Genomic DNA, 23,649 nt, shown 5'->3' on the forward strand with positions numbered 1-23,649 from the left:
ATTTCATCTTTCTTAACTGAATTAGTCAATGAAAATAAATTCAAAAAGGGAGATAATTTTAACTCATGAAAATAGAAAATTAGAAAATAAAAACAGTGAACTCACCACTCTTAGTGCAGATTTGACATGGTTGGGTAAATCAGCATGTTCTATTATTGTTTTGACATTGTACATAGAAACCCCATATCTGCAACAGAGATGAAAAAATCAGTTCACAATTCTCCAATAAATAAAGGTCTTGTCATAAGGAATAGCCAGATGAAATAAGAAAGCATTCACATCAGCTGTTTAAAAGTTCTAAATAACCAAGGTTTAAGTTTGTGTTGAAAAAAATTGACACTGAGATCAAAAACTACCTGGGTATATTGCCCCCCCCCCCCCCCATCTCCAAATATTGGGGCAAGAAATTCAACTTACTGGTATGTGTTGCATGTTTAAACTTATCAAAGAAAAATAATAACAGTTGACAAAATATTATTTTTCCAAACTGACAGTAATTATTTGTTTATCTAAGGAGTACATTACAATAACCCCTTCCCTTCCTGCCCCTTTTTGAGTTTCTGACCTTTGTTCTGAGGGGGAGATGTTGGAGTGTCCATCTGCCCCTTTCAGGACCTCATAGGCTGCTCTGATTCCCACCCTCCTTCTTAAAAGGTCAGACTGCATGGAGGTCTACAATAAAGAGTAATAAATAAGAACACTGTGAGTTATGTCTTCAAGATTGCGAAATTCTATGTGATGTATTTACTGACACTTTAAATTTTAATCCTTTCAACTTTGTTTACTATACAAAAGTAAAAAGGGATACAAATATTTTAAAGTTAAATAAGATTTTTCAGAATTTTAATTTGGAATTACATCTAATTGCCTTTTGAGGGCTTTTATTTTAGATTTACCTGGAAATACCCTCGGAACTGATTGTAAATGACAGCGAGAAGCATGTTCATAAAACAGTAGTTCCCTAAAAAGTCAGGAAAAGTGGATATGTCAGAATTTAAAATATTTAATGTATGCATTTAAAATACGATACATATGATACATACATGTATTTTTAAAGAGCAGTATTATAAGAAAAAAATGAACATTTACATGTGCATGTCTGAAATAAAAGTGATTCTTACCAATTAGGAGAAATAATATGAAATACAAAGAGTAAAATCTGTTTTGTTGGTAAACAGGCATCATTACTGTAAGGGAGAAAAAAGAGAAAAACTTTAATATACAATTTTCCTTTATCAATTCAAAATTTCTGATAAATTAGATATGTGTCACAAAAAATATTTCTAAGCTCACCATCAGGATTGTTGGCTGTTGTTAGTAGAACCAGGAGATTCATAAAGGAGTCCAGTAAACTACGGAAATATTTATCTCCCTCTCCTATCTTTAAAATATATCAAAATGTTAATAAATATGGCAGATGTTAATAAGCAAGACAATGCGGTTATTAGAATATAACTATCATTTGTAATACACAATTATCATAGTTTAGTCTGAGAAATGTCTACATTATAGTGGATTATGGTGCAAAGTGTTGAGCAAAATAATGTATGAAATTTAGTTTAATTACCACATTTGTTGAATTAGAGGGAGAGGGAGTGGTAATGTTAGACAGGAGGGCAGATAGTCCACCATCAGTGACATTGCGCATCTCATCATAGGGCTGAAAAAGTCAAAAATAGGAACATACATATCTACTTCATAAAGATGAAATGAGAGGTCCTTAATATAGTGGAGAAAATGGTGGTAGATCTTTAAAATGTCATTAGAGTAGGAAGTATATTTTACCTTAGGATTAGGAAATAATAACATTCCAATCAGAGAAAATATAAAGAGATGTAACCCCAGCAACAGGAGGACACTGAAAATAAACATATTATTTATTGTGACATGAATTATCTCCCTTTGGACTGTGCATGAGGCTAGGTCATTGATATATAGACCCTGACAACAGTAATTTGACATTTATAAGCCTTGATAGTTGTTACATGTAAATGATGATAAGTTACCTTATAACCTCAGGCAGCGTCCTCTGAAGACATTTGACAGTTTTCTTCATGATGCTGGAGTAGTTGATAACAAAAAATGGACGGATTATTCTACGAAATCTCGTAGCCTATAAGAGATACCAAGAATTATGAATCATTCTTCAATAACTTACTGTAAAATCACATTTTTTCGTTGTATCCAATTTTCATGGTTTGAGTAAAAACTCTTAATTTGTGAGGATTTAAATTCGTGGATGAAGACTTGTTGAATAATATGTTTTACTTTTCGTGAAGCACATGAATTCGTGGGTCTATTCATACCTCCAAAATTACAAAAATTAAACCTCCATGAAAATTTGTGATTTCACAGTATCTCAAATGAAGATAAATAATATTGGCCACTTTTACATGCTGTTCAACCCATATTTATTGTATACTTTTTATATCATGAATAAAATACTTTTTAAAATAAACTAATAACTTATGAAAATTTTTATCACTCATATAACATGACTACAATTTCTTTTACATGTATTACAAAATTTATAACATTATTTCAGACCTCACATTATTACAGACCTCATTACATAATGTACATTGTTTACAGAACTCATTATATTGATTACAGACCTCATTACATTTTATGACCCTCATTACATTGATTACAGAACTCATTACATTGATTAAAGACTTCGTTACATTATTATGACCCTCATTACATTGATTACGGACCTCATTACATTGATTACAGAACTCATTACATTGATTAAAGACTTCGTTACATTATTATGACCCTCATTACATTGATTATGGATCTCATTACATTGATTACAGACTTCGTTACATTATTATGACCCTCATTACATTGATTACGGACCTCATTACATTGATTACGGATCTCATTACATTGATTACAGACCTCATTACATTGATTTCAGAACTCAATACATTAATTACAGACCTCATTACATTTGAAGCTGATGCTGACACACCAGTCTATGAGGGAAATCCCCAGGACAAACACTGTAGCTACCATCCACTTCTTCTTACGGAACTGAGTGAAGCCAATCAACCAGTACTGAAAAATATTGTCATCAAATTACATCGACTGTGGTTAACCAAATACAGTTCATAAGTTTTAAAGCAACATTAAAAACAAAAAAACCCTTTGATAATGCTTTAAAAGGACAAAAAATAAACATTCTTCAAAATTATTGTGTGATTTTTTTTTTCCTATTTAGATTTCAATATCATATGTAATGTAAAATCAAGTTTCCCCAGTACAAGCTCAAAATAAAGATGACTAAGACTATCATTTCTTGTTTAAAAATGACTACTTTTAGAAATTGAGAATATACTTTTATGATGACATCCGTGACAAAGAAGAGTAGACAGATGAGTTCTATTCCCTCCGTGACTCCGCAGGGAACTTCCACTCTGTCTCCACGATTACGGATGTCTGACGTCCAGGTCAAAGAGGACGGGAACTCAAAGAATGCCAGGAAAAGGAGCACAAAAATAAAGGCATAACGGCTCCTGAAATATTCATGTTTGGAACTTATATGGAAAAACAGACTTGCAGACTTTTTTTCCTTTCATTTGTGTTATCTTTTGTGGAAAAATAATTCTTTTGTTAATTTGACAAAGTTCAATTTTAAAGTTGAGTTTGCTTGAGAGTGACATGAAAGATATAATCTCTACGGAATGACATGAAAGAAAAGTCTACCTTTGTAGAAAGTTTGAATGGTAGAGTCTGTAGATCTGCAGAGCTCTCTTGTCCACACGATGACAGATCTCCCGATACTGAAATATCCACACACTCAAATTAGTGTTTGTAAACAAAGAAATGAACTAAGACAGTAAAATTAGTGATTTTTTTTTTTAGTGAAGAGATGCAATGAATTAATCTCTCCAATTTGGAGATACTCTTTACTCACCCTAGCAGCATCTTCTATGAACACTGTGGCTTGTAAGAGATGAGTCCTTTCTGCAATCAGAAATTTCAAGATTATAATTGCACATATGCCTCCTTACATATTGATTAATCTAAATGTAACAGACCTTTGCACAAATGAAAATTTCCCTGCTTTTCCTTTATCTCTTTTATAAATTTTCTTTAAAATTCATTTGAGATGAATACAATAATTTACATAACCATATACATCTTTAATCAGAACTTGGTATGTGCAATAAATAGTCATCATGATTCATCGTATCTTAAAAATTTACAAACAAGAAGTAATTACAACAGTATATTTTGCCAATGTGAGTATAAATGTTACAGTGTGCATAACATAATTATGGGATGATGTTTGTGATATATAGTGATAATGTTATTTGAGGACAGACTTTAAATGATGGGGAATTACATTAACTTTGAGAAGTGCATTGCTTCATATCAATGAAACATTAATTGTACCTTATTTGTTCGGGAAAAGTGGGTGGGGGTAATACAGAGATCATGTTCCTGCTCAGGAATAATATTTATAGTAATTTGACAGTTTTAGTGAAGTCAATCAAAATAGAACAGGTGGATAAAGCATCCAACTATACCTGGGTGTGAGGGGTAAACTTCTAAAACTACATTACTGGGATTTACTGATATTCATTCTTTACCAGATATTTCTTTACAGAAAGACAGTTTTCTATCGTTGTTCACACATTGGTTAGTATGTGAGGAATTAATGGAATGAGCGATGTTTTTGCATTTTTCAGATGCATCCCGCACTAGAGAAGTAGAGAATGAGAAATCAAACTGTCCCTCTACACCTTCTGTGTGAACGTCACCTGGTGTCCCAGGGGGGATATTCCCGTAAATATCGGGATCTCCATCCATGTCTTCCGGCGGACTGATGCTGTCTTTGTAACTCATGATCAGCTAAACTGAATTGTACATCGGAGACTCCCTAATCCTGATTTTTCAAGCATTGTTTTCAATTATCAGCTGTTTACCATCTTTCTTTCATGTGATCTACCGGAAGTGCAAGAAAAAAAAGAGTTATCTTTCTTTTATTTATTAGACGCGTTCGATTTCTTAGGTTAACAGCTGGTTAACGTCGCGTTCGTTACAGTAACGTCAAACGCACGCTTAGTGTACGTTGTGTGGTTGTATTTTATTCCGTAATGTTGTCTTAAGTGCGTATTGAAAAAATAGTTTGAATCTGAACATTCAAGAAACATTTGTTAAAAACGCCATTTTGGTGATTAAACTTTGATTTATAATAAATTCTATTCTATTCTATAAAAATGATTTTTTTTAATCACGCTCTCTGTAATAGAATTAAAAGCCCCCCCCCTCCGGGGATTGCAAATAGTTCATGGCTTTTTCATGGCGGTGAAGGTCAAATTATTCATTTCCTAGACGACGGAGGACAATTTACTTATATTCTTCATCAATGAAAAAACTGACAAGAAAAACAGGAAAATTGCCAAATTCTTAATTATTTTTCGTCCTTTGTTTGTAGGGGTGCATGTGTGTGTGTGTGGGGGGGGGGGGGCAAATATGAACTATTTGCCCCCCCCCCCCCCCCCCACACACACACATGCACACATGTACATTGATTTTTCGTCCTGGGGTGTGAGGGTAGTAGGGCCAGCCAAGGACAGATTATTTATCGTCAGTTTAATGCGAATTAATTATTTCATCAGTTTCAAGGACATATTATAATTATGTCCACCCCCCCCCCCGGTCAATCAAATTGTCGTCCCCTTATCAAGTCAATATATTTGTTAAAAAACCTTTAAGTGAGAAAATAGTAAATACGATGCATGTATGGTTAAGGGACCAACGTTAACCAGGTTGAAGCTAGCAGCCAATAACAGCAGCCACTAAGCCCGTAGAAGCTAGCAGCCCATAAGGAAATTCATCAAAGAACTGAGAGTACTGAGAGGCAGTACTGTTTTTAATACTTTATTTTAGATAATTAAGGGTTAATGATTGGATAATTAATGCGAAAATTAATTATATAATAAATCAGACACTCGGAGGCAGTAAGGCTCACCTGAAAAAAATGTTCTTTTTTTGAAACTGAAAAAAAAAATAGAAATAAATTACCCAATCATCTTAGTCCACTTCATCAAACAAGCACTAAGACAGTCATGTTTAACTACTTCAAGAAGAATGCCTTTTCAACTCTTTCAGGGACCTCAAGAACATGACAGGGCCAATAAGCTAACCTGAAAATTGGTTACTCTATCGATTGTAAACTGAAAAATTACACAAGTGTAAGCTACGTTGAAGTATGTTTCGAACATTATAATCCGGGCAACTTTAAGGGTCTATAAGACTATTAATAACCGTTATCAGTAATAAGTGGTGGTGGTGCCACCAAGTGGTTCCAAGAGCATTTTTAATATAAGAGGCAGGTATTATACCCATGATTTATAAAGTGCCCACCATATCGTAACTAGGGCAAGGTAGAAGGGCCCCAGGACTTTTGTTTCCTGCTATAAGAACGGGTTTGTAGTGGTACCACCAGGTGGTGCCAAGTGCGTAGAGTATATTTCAAGCAATCAATTGTCATCAATTATTGGCCACTTGAACAAACTATCACTGGGGATGGATTAAGGGCCTTAGGAAGTATCCCTTGTCAACCTTTCAAAGGGTCCCAGGGACCACAAAGGGCTAGTAGGCAAACCTGGACGTTGGCTTTTACATTATATCCCGAAAAAACCCATTAGAGAACAGCTTTTCTTTGAAGTGTCAACCAATGATTATTGGGGCAAGGTAGAGGGCTTTTACGGATATCATTTCCCACTTTCAAAATGGGGCTGTAGTGGTACCACCAAGTGGTGCCAAGTGGCTGGGGCATATTTCAAGCATTCATTTGCCATGTATTATTGTGCACCTGGACAAACTATCACTGGTATGGGTTCAGGATCTTAGGGGGAATATCCTTTGACAGAGTTCTGTAGAGTCCCAGGGTCTGGAAAGGGCCAGCAAGCTTACCTGAACTTTGCTGTTTTTTTTATAATTGCATATTGAAAACAGAAAAAAGTCATATATTATACCCCTTATCTTTCAAGTGTTCACCAAATGATTATTGGGGCAAGGTAGAGGGGTTCTAGGGCTATCATTTCCCACCTTCAAAATGGGGCTGTAGTGGCACCACCAAGTGGTGCCAAGTGGCTGGGGCATATTTCAAGCATTCATTTGTCCTCCATTTCTGGGAATCTGAACCATCTTTCACTGGGGATGGGTTAAGGGTCTTAGGGGGTATCCCCTGACAAAGTTTCAAAAAGTCCCAGGGGCTGGGTAGGGTCGGTTAGCTAACCTGAACTTTGATATTTTTCATCATTGTATATTGTGAAACGGGAATAGGTCAGCTATTATACGCCTTATCTTTGAAGTGTTCACCAAATGATTATTGGGGCAAGGTAGAGGGGCCCTAGGACTATCATTTCCCACCTTCAAAATGGGGCTGTAGTGGCACCACCAAGTCGTGCCAAGTGCGTGGGGCATATTTCAAGCATTCATTTGTCCTCCATTTCTGTGAACCTGAACCATCATTCACTGGGGATGGTTTAAGGGTCTTAGGGGGTATATCCTGTCAAAAATTCAAAGGGTCTCAGGGGCTGGGAAAGGCCGGTCAGCTAACCTGAACTTTGATGTTTTTTCATCATTGCATATTGTGAAACGGGAAAAGGTCAGCTATTATACGCCTTATCTTTGAAGTGTTCACCAAATGATTATTGGGGTAAGGTAGAGGGGTCCTAGGGCTATCATTTCCCATTTTCAGAATGGGGCTGTAGTGGCACCACCAAGTGGTGCCAAGTGCGTGGGACATATTTCAAGCATTCATTTGTCCTCCATTTCTGGGAACCTGAACCATCTTTCACTGGGGATGGGTTAAGGGTCTTAGGGGGTATCTCCTGTCAAAGTTTCAAAGGGTCCCAAGGGCTGGGAAAGGCCGGTCAGCTAACCTGAACTTTGATGTTTTTTCATCATTGCATATTGTGAAACGGGAAAAAGTCAGCTATTATACGCCTTATCTTTGAAGTGTTCACCAAATGATTATTGGGGCAAGGTAGAGGGGTCCTAGGGCTATCATTTCCCACCTTCAAAATGGGGCTGAAGTGGCACCACCAAGTGGTGCCAAGTGCGTGGGGCATATTTCAAGCATTCATTTGTCCTCCATTTCTGGGAACCTGAACCATCTTTCACTGGGGATGGGTTAAGGGTCCTAGGGGGTATATCCTGTCAAAGTTTCAAAGGGTCCCAGGGGTTGGGAAAGGCCGGTCAGCTAACCTGAACTTTGATGTTTTTTCATCATTGCATATTGTGAAACGGGAAAAGGTCAGCTATCATACGCCTTATCTTTGAAGTGTTCACCAAATGATTATTGGGGCAAGGTAGAGAGGTCCTAGGGCTATCATTTCCCATCTTCAAAATGGGGTTGTAGTGGCACCACGATATGGTGCCAAGTGCGTGGGGCATATTTGAAGCATTCATTTGTCCTCCATTTCTGGGAACCTGAACCATCTTTCACTGGGGATGGGATAAGGGTCTTAGGAGGTATCTCCTGTCAAAGTTTCAAAGGGTCCCAGGGGCTGGGAAAGGCCGGTCAGCTAACCTGAACTTTGATGTTTTTTTCATCATTGCATATTGTGGAGCGGGAAAAGGTCAGCTATCATACGCCTTATCTTTGAAGTGTTCACCAAATGATTATTGGGGCAAGGTAGAGGAGCCCTAGGGCTATCATTTCAGATTTTCAGAATGGGGCTGTAGTGGCACCACTTGGTGGTGCCAATTGTGTGGGGCATATTTCCAGCATTCATATTTTATTCATTGTCGGCCTCCAGAACAAACTAACACTGGGGATGGGTAAGGGGCCTTAGGGGGTATCCCTTGACAGATTTCTGCAGGGTCCTAGGGGCTGGAAGGGTCCAGTTAGCTAACCTGAACTTTGATGTTCTTCATCATTGTACATTGGGAAAGGGGAAAAGGGCAGTTATTATACGCCTTATCCTTGAATTGTTCATCAAATGATTATTGGGACAAGGTAGAGGGGTCCTAGGGCTATCATTTCCCACTTTCAGAATGGGGCTGTAGTGGCACCACCAAGTGGTGCCAAGTGCGTGGGGCATATCTCAAGCATTCATTTGTCCTGCATTATTGGGCACGTGAACCAACTATCACCGGGGATGGGTTAAGGGTCCTAGGGGGTACCCCCTGTCAACGTTTCCATATGTCCCAGGGGCTGGGAAGGGCCTGTTATCTAACCTGAACTTTGAGGTTTTTCATCATTGTACATGTATATTGTGAAACGGAAAAAGGTCAGCTATTATACGCCTTATCTTTGAAGTTTTTACCAAATGATTACTGGGGCGATGTAGAGGGGCCCTAGGGCTATCATTTCCCACTTTCAAAATGGGGCTGTAGTGGTACCCCTAAGTGGTGCCAAGTGTGTGGGTATATTTCAAGCATTCATTTGTGCTGCTTTATTGGGCACCTAAACCAACTATCACCGAGGATGGGTTAAGGGTCTTAGAGGGTATCCCCTGTCAACGTTTCAAAATGTCCCAGGGGCTGGGATGGGCCGGTTAGCTAACCTGAACTTTGAGGTTTTTCATCATTGTATATTGTGAAACGGGAAAAGGTCAGCTATTATAGGCTTATTCTTATCTTATGTCACCTATAACTTCAACATTATCTGTCAAACTGAACGCGACATGTGTCGCAAATTTGTAAACAAAGTATAGACACGGCAGTTCTATTGTATCCTAGGCTTTCAATTATTAACTCGATCGTTCAAAGTTGAAACCAATCGAAATAATTTGTTTATACAGAAAATCTGCAATCTTATTATACACCAATCGTGTTTCTCAAAACTATTTAGTACGGATTACTGTCTTGTTCAGCCAGGAAGTTTGAACTCGTGACGTAGTGTCTAGAATGTATGCCTTTCAAGCAGAGTTCGATACCGGCTGGGTGCATTTTATATTTTTTTTTAATTATGCCCCCGGAAATGAAGTTTTGGGGGTATATAGGGGTGTCCGTCTGTCTGTCTCTCTGTCTCTCTGTTTGTCCGTCCGCAAAAACTTTATCCTTGTTCATAACTTTTGATTTAGTAGAGCTATGATATTCATATTCCACATGTGTATTTCTAGAGGAAAGACCTTATTTTGGGTACCACCAAATTTGACCTTTTGACCTTGATCTTGAGGTTTGACCCACTTTTACACAAAAATTTTGAATTTTTACTTTGGCCATATCTTTTGAACAGTATATACCAGGACATTTATACTTTACCTTTGTATTTTTTGTGGCAAGGCCTTTCATTGGATACCACAAAGCTTGACTTTTTGACCTAGACCTTGGATATTTACGTACTTATGAAAAAACTTTAAGCTTGGCTATAACTTTTGAACAGAAAGTGCTAGGGATTTCATACTTCACATATGTAATTCTTGTGAGAAAACGCTTCACTGGATTCCAAGAACCTTGATCCCTTGACCTTGGAGTTTGACCTACTTTAAAAATACAACTTTGAACATAATTTTTGAAGGGTTAGTACTAGGGCTTTCATACTTCACATATTTAATTCTTGTGAAAAGACCTCTCATTTGATACCAAAAACCTTGACATTTTGACCTTGACCCACTTTTACACAAAATTGCAATTTTTTACTTTTGGCCCTAAGTTTAAAACGTAGATACTGGGAATTTCATTTTTCAATTATAACTTTTTTTTGGTAGGACCTTTCATTTAAAACCAAGAATTTTGACCTTGACCTTTGAGATTTCCGGACGTATGAAAAAACGTCAACCTTGGAAATAACTTTCCAAGAGGAAGGGCTAGGGTTTTCATACTTTACATATGTAATTCTTGTTACAAGACCTTTCATTCAATACCAATAACCTTGACCTTCTGACCTTGATCTTGGAGTTTAACGTACATAAATATCTTTTTAACATTGGCCATAACTTTTGAATGGTGAGGGCTAGGGCTTCCATACTTCGAATATGTTATCTTTGTGGAAAGACCTTTCATTGGATACCAATAAACTTGACCTTCTGACCTTGATCTTGAAGATTTTTGTACTTATGAAAAAAATTAAGCCTGACCATAACTTGGGAACAAATGGTGACAGGACTTTCATGTTTTGCAATTTTATTTCCAGTTAGAAGACACTACTTTAGGTACCAATATATTAACTTTGCATCCCAGAAAAGTTTAATCTTCACTATATTGCCATACGGGGGAATCAGTGTTTCACAATCACATCTCTTTTTTTTTTGCTTGAGATTTTTTCACTTTAATGTTAGATATTTGTATACATCTTATGTTATATGATATTATTTACAAGTTCACATCAAGTTTAACGTTTGAAAAATCTCATCACCTCTAAAAAATGCAAAGTTTCGATGTTAAAAGTATGAGACCATCACAGAATCTTTATTACATATTGCCATTTTGCACCTCTTATTATGCCCCCTAAACGAAGTTTTGGGGGGGATATAGTTTTTGTCGTGTCCGTCCGTTCGTTCGGCTAGCTGTTTGTCTGTTTGTCCGCAAAAATTAAACCTTGTCCTTAATTTTTTTATTTAATGGAGCTATGACTTTCTTATTTCACGTGTGTACTCCTTGTGACAAGACCTTTCTTTGTGTACCACCAAATCTATCGTTTTGACCTTCGAGTTAAACACACTTTAACACAAAAATTCTATTTTTTTTACTTTGATCATATCTTTTGAACAGTAGGTACCAGGACATTTAAATGTGTATACTTCACAAATGCATTTTTTGTTGAAAGACCTTTTATTGGATACCAACAACCTTGACCCTTTGGCCTTGGAGATTTCTGTACTTGTTCAAAAGTCTTGTGACCTTGACTGTGACCTATATGCTAAATATATTTTTTTCTGCAAACTTTTACATTCGCCATAAATTTTGAACCATAAAAGATAGAGACTTCATATTTGGTACGCATACACCACTGGATAAGCTCTTTTAAATGCTACCATGGCCAATGACCTTGTGACCTTGACTGTGACCTACAGTGTATACGCTAAATACAGTTTTTTGTCGGCAATTTTAACCTTCGCCATAACTTTTGAACGAAGAAAGATAGAGACTTAATATTTGGAATATATACTTCACTAATGAAGCACATTCACATGCCACCAAGGCCAATGACCTTGTGACCTTGACTGTGTCCTATATGCTAAAAATAACTAGTTTGGAACATGAGAGATAAAAACTTCATATTTGGTATGCATGCTTCACTATTCAAGTTCTTTGTGACCTTGACTTTGATCTATATGCTATAAATATGTTTTTTTTTAACTTTGTTGTTTCCGGGCGCATAGTGTTTCAAAAAACGTATCTTGTTCATAAAGTACAAAAATCTCCATGGTCAAGGTCCAAAGGTCAAGGTAACTAGTATCCAATATAAGATCTTGTCACATAGAATACATATGTAAAGGATGGAAGTTTTGGCCTTTATCGTTCAAAAGTTATGGACAAGGCTAAAAAAAATTTGAAGTTGGTCAAACTCCAAGGTCATGGTCAGAAGGTCAATTTTGGTGGTACACAAAGAAAAGTCTTGTCACACGGAGTACACTCGTGAAATATGAAAGTCATAGCCCCATTAAATCAAAAGTTAAGGACAAGGTTAAAGTTTTTACGGACAAACAGACAGAGATGCAAACGGACGGACACAACATAAACTATATACCCCCAAAACTTAGTTTAAGGGGGCATAATGACGTGCAAACTGGCAATATGTGATAAAGATTCTGTGACGGTCTCATATTTTTAACATCGAAACTTTGCACTTTTTAGAGGTAATAAGATTTTCAAACGTTAAACTTATGATGTGAACTTGTAAATAATATTACCGGTATAATATAAAATGTATACATGTGCATATATTTTACATTAGAGTGAAAAAAAAAATCTTATGCAAAAATAAAAGAGAATACTAGCAATCATGATGTAAACTTGTAAATAATATTTAATATAATATTTATACATAAGCAAATGTTTCCCATTGAAGTGAAAAAATTCTTATGCACAAAAGAAAAAGAAAATACTGGTAATCTTATTGTTCCTGTGGCCTTTCAACCTTTAAAAGGACATTTGTGTTGAAGGAATAAGAAAAATGATGAAAAACATCAAAGTTCAGGTTAGCTAACTGGACCCTTCCAGCCCCTAGGACCCTGCAGAAATCTGTCAAGGGATACCCCCTAAGGCCCCTTACCCATCCCCAGTGTTAGTTTGTTCTGGAGGCCGACAATGAATAAAATATGAATGCTGGAAATATGCCCCAGGCACTTGGCACCACCAAGTGGTGCCACTACAGCCCCATTTTGAAAGTGGGAAATGATAGCCCTAGGGCCCCTCTACCTTGCCCCAGTAATCATTTGATGAACACTTCAAGGATAAGGCGTATAATAACTGCCCTTTTCCCGTTTCCCAACGTACAATGATGAAAAACATCAAAGTTCAGGTTAGCTAACTGGACCCTTCCAGCCCCTAGGACCCTGCAGAAATCTGTCAAGGGATACCCCCTAAGGCCCCTTACCCATCCCCAGTGTTAGTTTGTTCTGGAGGCCGACAATGAATAAAATATGAATGCTGGAAATATGCCCCAGGCACTTGGCACCACCAAGTGGTGCCACTACAGCCCCATTCTACTTGGTAGTGCCACTAGAGCCCTATTCTGAAAGTGGAAAATGATAGCCCAAGGGCCCCTCTACCTTGCCCTATTAATCATTTGGTGATCACTTTAAAGATAAGGCTTTTAATAGCTGATCTTTAATGGCGTTTTTGGTATATAATGCAAAACAGCCAAAGTTCAGAGTAGATAAATGGCCCTTTCCGGTCCCTGGGACCTCTTGAAACGTTGACAAGGGATTCTTCCTAAGACCCTTAACTCTTCCCCAATGAAAGTTAGTTAGTTCAAGTGTCCAATAATTGATGACGAATGATTGCTTGAAATATGCCCCTGCACTTGGCACCACCTGGTGGTACCGCTAAAGACCCTTCTGATAGCAGGAAATAATAATCCTTGGGCCGTTCTATCTTGCCCTAGTAATGTTGATCACTTTATAAATCATGGGTATAATACCTGCCTGTAATATCAAAAATGCTTTTGGAACCACTTGGTGGCACCACCACCACTTATTACTGATAGTGGTAATTTATAGTCTTATAGATTCATTAAGTTGTCCCAGTAATAATGTTCGAAACAAACTTCAACATCGTTTACACTTGTGCCATACCGGTATTTCGGTTTACAATCATTATATTAATCAAATTTCAGGTTAGCTAATTGGCCCTGACTTAATCTTAAGGTCCCTGAAGGAGTTGAAAAGGGATTCTTCCTGAAGGAGTTAACCATTTCTTAGTGCTTGTTTGTTCAATTGGATAAATATGATAAAGTAATTTATTTCTTATTTTTCAGTTTTAAAAAGAATAATTTTTTTGTTCAGGTGAGCCTTACTGCCTCTGAGTATCTGATTTATTATGTAATTAATTGTTGCATTAATTTTCTAATCATTAACCATTAATTATCTGAAATAAAGTATTTTAAAAACAGTACTGCGTCTGAGTACTCTCAGTTCTTTGATGAATTTCCTTATTGGCTGCTAGCTTCTACGCGCTTAGTGGCTGCTGTTATTGGCTGCTAGCTTCAGCCTGGTCCAACGTTAACCTTGAAAATTTTCAGAGATTGTCCACCTTGGCTGTACAACATATGACAATGCATGAATATGTCAATATATCAATGATGAAAATAAAAATTGGGTGGGGCGTTTAAAACCAACCAACGTTCAAAATTCATTTCTACCCAAATTTTTCATATTCTGACGACCTCTTTTAATCACATTTATTTTTAAATGAAAGCTACAATTTAAAGTTACTAGTATATTTTTCACTTTTCATACACCCAATACTCTTACAATTCGTTCACCCTTATCGCCAATAGGATGTAACATGGTCAATGTACAAGGTATACATACTCAATGAATACACATAAATTCGGTAGCGTATGCGGACATTGCATGAATGATCCTTGCACTAAACAGTGATACATAAATCTGGTCAGGTCCTGTACTATGGCGGATGTCCGACTTGTCACTACAGGAGTGAGGAGGCAGGGTCATTAACAGAACAGCATCCTCAGGTGCCACGTTGGTTACGAACCCAAACTTCTCTGAATTCCTTCCCTGTTTTATAGAAATTAAATTCAAGTAAGTGTGGATTTTTTTTTGGGGGGGGGGGGGTATTATTCAAAACAGCTGACAATTTGGTGCTGAGGATTATTAATCTGTTTTATTTCGATATTTTATGTTTCAGGAATTTAAACTTCAAAATGGGTTGCAACCAATCTAAGAATCAGGAGCCGACCACAGGGGAACTCTCCCAGACAACTGTACCATGCGAGGAAATCAAAGCTCTGGCCGAAAAGGTGTCGTATTTTGTTTTTTTTAATATAAATTTTCTCTAGATACTCTTACTCTGTTAGCGGTGTTCGGAACTTAAATTACATGTAGAACAAACTTGCAATCATTATCATTTTGATTCATTATTTGATATATTGTCGTCGTTTAAGGCGCGTACTTTATTATGATTCGAATGAAGATTTTATTCTTTTAATTGTAGTTTAAAGCTGATGTGGAAAAAGAACTTGGAAAGGAACTAGATACCTTTGACGCCGTCTCTTTCAGAAAACAAGTCGTAGCAGCGAATGTATATTTCATTAAGGTATGTTTTAAGTCTACAATCATCCGTTACAGGGGGGGGGGGGGTGTTAAGAAAAGATGAAATCAGCCTATCCAGATTAATTTTTAACCTGTATACACTAGTTTAATATTTATTTTGAGGGTTTGTACATACCATATATGATTGGAAAAATTTTTGTACCGTTTTACCAATATTACATACCTTTATATTCTTATATACATGGAAAAGGGAACATGTTAATTTCAAAGAGTGACCTGACACGGAAGTGCTTTCTTTTTATCCTTAAAATGACCATTCTGGCTGATTTTGGGTCATTGCCTAAAATTTTGTTCATATGGATCTTAAGAAGGATATTTCCTAAACAGACTTCTTAATTCCTTCTTGTTTAGATAATTGGGTAGAAGTTCCGTATGTCAATACAAGCTTAGCTTCCTTTACGAGTTGTAGCTAAGGATGCCAACCTCCCTTAAACCGTGCACATATCCTAGATTGAGAGGATGCAATTACGAAGTTGCAAGTTACTCTAATTAAATTTCAGCATACCTTGCAACTTGCAAGACAGATTTTTAAGTGAAAGGCCTGGTAACTTGATAATTTTATTAAGGAATAAACGGTCATTATTCCAGCAAGAGTTATCTCACTTATCAGAGGGGCAATGGGCCTTAATTTAGCTTAGTTAATCTCTGAGGCACATCTGTATTGATTATAGTTTTATTTGCTATCAGTAAAAGCAATATATTAATAAATAGCGTTTACTGGTCATTAAGATTAAGTGAAAGACAAAAAAGCTGTGGAGATAACGATGTACAGTAATCGATCTCAAAAACTTACTAACAACGCAAATCTGTAAACAAGGTCAAAACAGTATGGACCTCCGGAAATTCCAGATTTAGGATCAGGTGCCTCGGAGGGTTAAGCAGCCCCTGTTGTCCAATCACATTACAGTTTTGAAACATAACTATAATGCCAGAACTTTTACATTTTTAGGTTAAAGTCGGGGATGATTACGCACATATACGAATTTACGATCCCATTCCAAAAGCATCGGACAAAACAGCGTCTGAGAAAGGAGAGGGTTCCGAAGAGAGCAAAGGAGAGGACTCGGAGGAAAAGACAGAGACTGCTACAGAGACTCCAGGATCGTCAAAGGAAGAGGAGCAGAAACCAACAGCCAAGTTTGAGGGCGTGCAGAAAGGCAAGACACTGGAGGACGACATTGTTGAATTTCAAGAGCCTAGTCCTTGTGAAGAGGTCCAAGCAGCCGTAGAAGAAGCACCAGAACCACCCAAAGAGGAGCCGGAAAAGGAAGAACCCAAAGAGGAGCCGAAGGAAGAGGAGCCCAAAAAGGAAGAACCCGAGTCAAAGGAAGAAGGTGGTGGCCTCCTGGATACGGTGAAAGCAGGAGCTTCGAGCGTGCAAGTAAGGTTTTTTTTGACGTATCCAACGTAACTTTGCCCTCTAGTGTAAAATATGATCATATTTGTAAATTGGCATTCAATATCACAAACGATTTTGAGCACAAAAAGATTGACTTTTTTGTAGTTGAAACAAACAATTTACTGTAATAAAACTTGAACAATATTAGTCGATCGTCATTGTAAAAAAAATAATTCAGATAATCTACATATTTAATTTTTTTTAGGAGGAAGGAAGCAGTCTCTTAGATACGGCGAAGGCGGGGGCTGCGAGCGTGGGAGTGAGTTTTTGATGTGCGGCATATGTTACTTTGCCCTCTAGTTCAAAGTGTGACCTTATTTGTAAATTGACATTGAATACGAAATTTTCATTCATGTCACAAAAACTTACAGAAAAACCTTGTTAATTGTGCTCATTATACAAACAAAAAACAACAACAACAACAACAAAAACAAAGTTAAAGAACCTGCAATTACTATAGTTTACATTTGTTATATTAGAAACATTGTACATATACACGTGCGTAGTTTGTGAATTTCACATTATTTTTATGCATATACAAGAGATATTTTATACAAGATATTTTATTTACCAATCAAGGGCCCCGAGGAGAATTTCAACATACACAAATGTACAATTTAAACATTCTTTTCTTTTTTTTAACAACATATTTTTTTAACAGTTATATAAATGACCAGGTTACATAATGATATTGTTCTCAGTGTCAATGATCATACATAATACAACTGTCCAGAAGAAACAATACAAAAATGTGATGCTGTACATGTATAAATTTAAATGGCTTAAAGCATGCATAAACATGATGATAGAATCTAGGTAATTATACATTGGTTCTTTTACCATTTTCAGAAATAAATTTTCCAAGTAAGCATAAAATTTCTTTATTTTCATTATTCAATATCCATATAAGTTTTTCAGCAAGTGTCAAAGAAGAGAAGTTTGGGTTGATTTTTGATATTGTTTCCATATGTTCTTCCCTAACAAAAAAAAAACTATAGTTAACTATAGTTTACTATAGTATACTATAGTAAATCAAAGTGTCAAAGTTTTCGTTAAAGTTTTCAAAGTATCAAAGTTTTCGCCAAAGTTTTTCAAAGTGTCAAAGTTTTCGATAAAGTTTTTCAAAGTGGCAAAGTTTTTGATTAAATTTTGAAAGTGTCAAAGTTTTCGATAAACTTTTTCAAAGTGTCAAAGTTTTTGAGAAATTTTTTCCAAAGAGTCAAAATTTGTCAAAGTATCAAAGTTTACGATAAAAATTTTCATAGTGCCAAAGTTTTCGATAAAGATTTTTAAAGTGACAAAATTTTGGATAAACATTTTCAAAGTATCAAAGTTTTCGATAAAGTTTTTCAAAGTGTCAAAGTTTTCGCCAAAGATTTTCAAAGTGTCAAAGTTTTCGCCGAAGTTTCTCAAAGTGTCAAAGTTTTCGCCGAAGTTTTTCAAAGTGTCAAAGTTTTCGCCGAAGTTTTTCAAAGTGTCAAAGTTTTTGCCAAAGTTTTTCAAAGTGTCAAAGTTTTCGCCGAAGTTTCTCAAAGTGTCAAAGTTTTCGCCGAAGTTTTTCAAAGTGTCAAAGTTTTCGCCGAAGTTTTTCAAAGTGTCAAAGTTTTTGCCAAAGTTTTTCAAAGTGTCAAAGTTTTCGCCAAAGTTTTTCAAAGTGGCAAAGTTTTCGACAAATTTTTTTAAGTGGCAGAGTTTTCACCAAATTATATCAAAGTTTTCGATTAAATTTTTGAAAGTGTCAAAGTGTTCGATAAACTTTTTCAAAGTGCCAAAGTTTTTGAGAATTTTTTTCCAAAGAGTCAAAAATTTGTCAAAGTATCAAAGTTTATAATAAAAATTTTCAAAGTGTCAAGGTTTTCGATAAAGTTTTTTAAAATGACAAAGTTTTGGATAAACATTTTCAAAGTATCAAAGTTTTCGATAAAGTTTTTCAAAGTGTCAAAGTTTTCGCCAAAGTTTTTCAAAGTGTCAAAGTTTTCGCAAAAATTTCTCAAAGTGTCAAAGTTTTCGCCAAAGTTTTTCAAAGTGTCAAAGTTTTCGCCAAAGTTTTTCAAAGTGTCATAGTTTTCGATAAAGTTTTTGAAGGTGTCAAAGTTTTCACCAAATTATATCAAAGTTTTTGATTAAATTTTGAAAGTGTCAAAGTTTCGATAAAGTTTTTGAAAGTGTCAAAGTTTTCGATAAACTTTTTCAAAGTGTCAAAGTTTTTGAGAATTTTTTTCCAAAGAGTCAAAAATTTGTCAAAGTATCAAAGTTTACGATAAAAATTTTCAAAGTGTCAAAGTTTTCGATAAAGTTTTTCAAAGTGTCAAAGTTTTCGCCAAAGTTTTTCAAAGTGTCAAAGTTTTCGCCGAAGTTTTTCAAAATTTTTGTAAAATGTATAACAAACATCATTATATTATTATAAACTTTATTCACACATCATTATATTATTATAAACTTTATTCACACAGTGTAGTCCGATTCCGCAATGGTTATTTTGCCTAAAAAACCGTTTTCGAGTTTGTTATTTATAATGCGCATTACTTTTCCACTATATTCCTTTGAGGAAAGTGAGATTGAAATCAAAAGTGAACTCGCCTAAGTTTTATGGTCCCCAGGCCAGAACCCCTGACCCAGGGGCCATAAAATTCACAATTTTTGTTGAGGCATTCTCGTTCATTATAACTATGTACTTAGTTTGTTTGTTTAATCCCCAGGAGCAGAGAAGATCATCAAAGAATTAATGCATTTTCACAATATATTAGTAATCAATAGAGCCCCGCCCTAACACCAGAACCCCTGCCCCAAGGGCCATGAAATTCACAATTTTGGAAGAGACAGTCTTATCCAACATACATGTAACTTTGTACTTGGTTAGTTTATTTAATGCCAAGGAGCAGAGAAAAAGATTTTCAAATAACTAATGAATTTTTACTATATACTCTATTTAGCCCCGCCCTAGCACTAGAACCCCTGACCCTGGGGCCATGAATTTCACAATTTTGGTAGAAGACTCAATGCTGATTACAATCATGCCAACAGTTTGACTGCTTGATGGAAGGTTTTTAAAGATTGCACGATTTTTAGTGGTTTTGGCCACACCCCTCAGGCCCCTGGGGCATAGGGACCATGAAATTAATAATTTTTGTTCCGCTTTACCCACAAATGCTTTGTTTTAAATTTGGTTGAAATTGGTTGAGCAGTTGCAGAGAAGAAGCTAAAATGTTCGAATGTTAACGCACGACGGACAAAAACGGATAGCAATAGTTTACTCAAAAAAATCAAGGTTCGAAATTCATTTCTATCCAAATTATTCATGTTCATATCCCTTTGTAATCAGATTTATTTCAAAATTAAAGCTATCATTTTAAGCTATGTTTTCACGTTCTACACATCCATTGTTTGCTACAATTCGTTCACCCTAATCGCCAAATAGTATGTACAACATGGTCAATGTACAAGGTATACATACTACAATGAATACATATAACTTCGATACTGTATGCGGACATTGAATGATCCTTGCACTGTAATACGTCAAACTGGTCAGGTCCTGTACTACGGGCATGGCGGATGTCCGACTTGTCACTACAGGGCTACCAGAGTCATTAACAGCAAAGCTTCCCCAGGTGCCACGTTGGTAACGAACCCAAACTTCTCTGAATTTCGTTTCTGTTTTATAGGAAATTCAAGTAAGTGTAGAATTTTTTTTTTTTTTTTTTTGGGGGGGGGGGGGGGGGTATTATTCAAAACAGCTGACAATTTGGTCCCAAGGTTTGTTAATCTGTTTTATGTTGATATTTTATGTTTCAGGAATTTAAACTTCAAAATGGGTGGTAACCACCATTCTAAGAATCAGAAGCCCGGGGAACTCTCCCCGACAACTGTTCCAAGCGAGGAAATGAAAGCTCTAGCCGAAAAGGTGTCGTATTTTGTTTTTGTTTGTTTGTTTGTTTGTTTTGTTTTTTTTTTGTTTGTTTGTTTGTTTTTTTTTCTATATAAATTTTCTTTAGATACTCTGTTAGCGGTGTTCGGAACTTAAATTACATGTAGAACAAACTTGAAATCATTATCATTTTGATTTATTATTTGATATATTGTCGTCGTTTAAGGCGGGTACTTCATTATGATTCGAGTGTAGATTTTATTCTTTTATTGTAGTTTAAAGCTGATGTGGAAAGAGAATTGGGAAAGGAACTAGATACCTTTGACCCCGTCTCTTTCAGAAAACTAGTCGTACTAGCGGATGTATATTTCATTAAGGTATGTTTTAAGTCTACAATCATTCGTTACTGGGGGGTGGGGGGGGGGGGTGGTGAGAAAAGATGAAGTCAGCCTATCCAGATTAATTTTTAACCTGTATACACTAGTATAATATTTGTTTTGAGGGTTTTTATATACCATATATGATTTGAAAAGATTTTGTACCGTTTTACCAATATTACATACCTTTATATTCTTATATACATGGAAATTGGAACATATTAATTTCAAAGAGTGACCTGACACGGAAGTGCTTTCTTTGTATCCTCGAAATGACCATTCTGGCTGATTTTGGGTCATTGCTTAAAATTTTGTTCAAAGAAGGATATTTCCTAAACAGACTTCTTAATTCCTTCTTGTTTAGATAATTGGGTAGAAGTTCCGTATGTCAATACAAGCTTAGCTTCCTTTACGAGTTGTAGCTAAGGATGCCAACCTCCCCTAAACCGTGCACATATCCTAGATTGAGAGGATGCAATCACGAAGTTGCAAGTTACTCTAATTTAATACAAATGCACATTTCAGCATACCTCGCGATCGAGACAGATTTTTACGTGAAAGGCCTGGTAACTTGATGATTTTATAAAGGAATAAAGGCCATTATTCCAGCAAGAATTATCTCACTTATCAGAGGGGCAATGGGCCTTAATTTAGTTTACTTTATCTCTGAGACACATCTGTATTGATTATAGTTTTATTTGCTAGCAGTAAAAGCAATGTATCAATAAATTAAAATATTTTAAAAATAGCGTTTACTGGTCATTAAGTGAAAAAAAAGCTGTGGAGATAACGATGTACAGTAATCGATCTCAAAAACTTACTAACAACGCAAATCTGTAAACAAGGTCAAAACAGTATGGACCTCCGGAAATTCCAGATTTAGTATCAGGTGTCTAGGAGGGTTAAGCATCCCCTGTTGTCCAATCACATTACAGTTTTGAAACATAACTATAATGCCAGAAATTTTACATTTTTTAGGTTAAAATCGGGGATGAGTATGCACATGTACGAATTTACGATCCCTTTCCAAAAACAGCGTCAGAGAAAACCAAGTTTGAGGGCGTGCAGGAAGGCAAGACACTGGAGGACGACATTGTTGCATTTCAAGAGCGTGGTCCTTGTGAAGAGGTCGAGGGAGCTGTAGAAGAAGCGCCAGAACCACCCAAAGAGGAGCCCGAAAAAGAAGAACCCAAAGAGGAGCCGAAGGAAGAGGAGCCCAAAAAGGAAGAAGCCGAGTCAAAGGAAGAAGGTGGCGGCCTCCTGGACACCGTGAAGGCGGGGGCTTCCAGCGTGGAAGTAAGTTTTTTGACGTATCCAGCGTAACTTTGCCCTCCAGTGTAAAGTATGATCATACATGCATTTGTAAATTGGCATTCAATATCACAAACGATTTTGAGCACCAAAAGAATGTCTTGTAGTTGAAACAAACAATTTACTGTAATAAAACTTGAACAATATTAATATCGATCGTCATTGTACAAAATAATTTAGATAATCTACATATTTAATTTTTTTTAGGACAAAGGTAGCAGTCTCCTAGATACGGCGAAGGCGGGGGCTGCGAGCGTGGGAGTGAGTTTTTGATGTGCGGCCTAATTGTTACCATGCCCTTTAGTTCTAAGTGTGACCATATTTGTAAACTGACATTTAATATTTTTATTCATGTCAAAAAAGCATAAAGAAAAACCTTGTTGATGATGCAGAACAAAAATACTGTATTAATATATTGTTGTCATTATACAAAAAAGTTAAAGAACCTGCAAGACTAGTTTACTTTTCTGGGATTATTGTACATGCATGTGCATAGTTTGTGAATTTGGCATCCTACTATTTATTCTTAATGTTTAAACATTTTCTAATTCTGTAGTTGTTACCGGTAATTAAAAACACTGAATATTCTAGCTAATGTATATATAATTATGTAGGTTATAAAGAAAAAAAATAATTGAACATCACATTGTACAATGAATTTTGAAAAGTTCATTTTAAGAAACTTTTGTCAAATTAATAAAAGGAATAAACACATGCAGTTTATCACAGAGAGTTCTGTTCATCTCTTGGAAAAGTACATACATGTATCCAGCTTTTAAGATACTTTATACTTGAATTACATCCTAAAAATGCCTTTTTCCCCCGAGTCCACTTATGGTTATGGATCATAAGGAACCCCATCTGAACTAGTGGACCCGGGTAACCCCAAGCCCCTGATGTGAAAATGTATTACAGATGTACAGATTCTTGATACAGAAGCATTTCAAAAGATTAATTTTATTCATCAGTGCAAATCCTGTA

General features: G+C 36.2%; 3 protein-coding genes across 3 annotated transcripts; 2 read left to right on the forward strand and 1 right to left on the reverse strand.

Moving 5' to 3' along the window:
• Nucleotides 1-105: 105 nt before the first annotated feature.
• Nucleotides 106-4,987, reverse strand: LOC134259884 (two pore channel protein 2-like; the record flags this gene model as incomplete). The annotated part of the gene is made up of 13 exons (XM_062742482.1): nucleotides 4,773-4,987; nucleotides 3,923-3,972; nucleotides 3,712-3,788; nucleotides 3,344-3,521; nucleotides 2,947-3,063; nucleotides 2,007-2,113; nucleotides 1,786-1,858; nucleotides 1,568-1,660; nucleotides 1,294-1,381; nucleotides 1,122-1,187; nucleotides 897-961; nucleotides 566-672; nucleotides 106-187 (listed from the first exon to the last, which is right to left on the reverse strand). Coding segments are annotated over exons 1-13 (1,188 nt in total), but the record flags the coding sequence as incomplete, so codon positions are not given.
• Nucleotides 4,988-15,294: 10,307 nt separating this feature from the next.
• On the forward strand, nucleotides 15,295-17,391 carry LOC134259885 (protein TonB-like). The gene is made up of 4 exons (XM_062742483.1): nucleotides 15,295-15,400; nucleotides 15,595-15,696; nucleotides 16,663-17,094; nucleotides 17,318-17,391. Exons 1-4 carry the CDS (start codon nucleotides 15,305-15,307, stop codon nucleotides 17,381-17,383), a joined length of 696 nt encoding a protein of 231 aa, XP_062598467.1. The 5' UTR covers nucleotides 15,295-15,304; the 3' UTR covers nucleotides 17,384-17,391.
• Nucleotides 17,392-20,714: 3,323 nt separating this feature from the next.
• Nucleotides 20,715-22,977, forward strand: LOC134259886 (uncharacterized). The gene is made up of 5 exons (XM_062742485.1): nucleotides 20,715-20,786; nucleotides 20,908-21,016; nucleotides 21,256-21,357; nucleotides 22,336-22,653; nucleotides 22,876-22,977. Exons 2-5 carry the CDS (start codon nucleotides 20,924-20,926, stop codon nucleotides 22,939-22,941), a joined length of 579 nt encoding a protein of 192 aa, XP_062598469.1. The 5' UTR covers nucleotides 20,715-20,786; nucleotides 20,908-20,923; the 3' UTR covers nucleotides 22,942-22,977.
• Nucleotides 22,978-23,649: the final 672 nt, after the last annotated feature.

This window comes from Saccostrea cucullata, unplaced genomic scaffold, assembly GCF_032062105.1.
Source record: "Saccostrea cucullata isolate Sc308-1 unplaced genomic scaffold, CSIRO_AGI_Scuc_v1 ctg4085, whole genome shotgun sequence".
In the NCBI taxonomy this organism is placed as follows: Eukaryota; Metazoa; Mollusca; class Bivalvia; order Ostreida; family Ostreidae; genus Saccostrea; species Saccostrea cuccullata.

Bases quoted from the DNA above. Each gene is read 5' to 3' on its own strand.
- LOC134259885 (XM_062742483.1), top strand. From the start codon at position 15,305: ATGGGTTGCAACCAATCTAAGAATCAGGAGCCGACCACAGGGGAACTC. The intron at 15,697-16,662 runs GTATGTTTTAAG...TTACATTTTTAG, and splicing joins CGAATGTATATTTCATTAAG to GTTAAAGTCGGGGATGATTA. The intron at 17,095-17,317 runs GTAAGGTTTTTT...AATTTTTTTTAG, and splicing joins CAGGAGCTTCGAGCGTGCAA to GAGGAAGGAAGCAGTCTCTT.
- LOC134259886 (XM_062742485.1), top strand. From the start codon at position 20,924: ATGGGTGGTAACCACCATTCTAAGAATCAGAAGCCCGGGGAACTCTCC. The intron at 21,017-21,255 runs GTGTCGTATTTT...CTTTTATTGTAG, and splicing joins TGAAAGCTCTAGCCGAAAAG to TTTAAAGCTGATGTGGAAAG. The intron at 21,358-22,335 runs GTATGTTTTAAG...TACATTTTTTAG, and splicing joins CGGATGTATATTTCATTAAG to GTTAAAATCGGGGATGAGTA.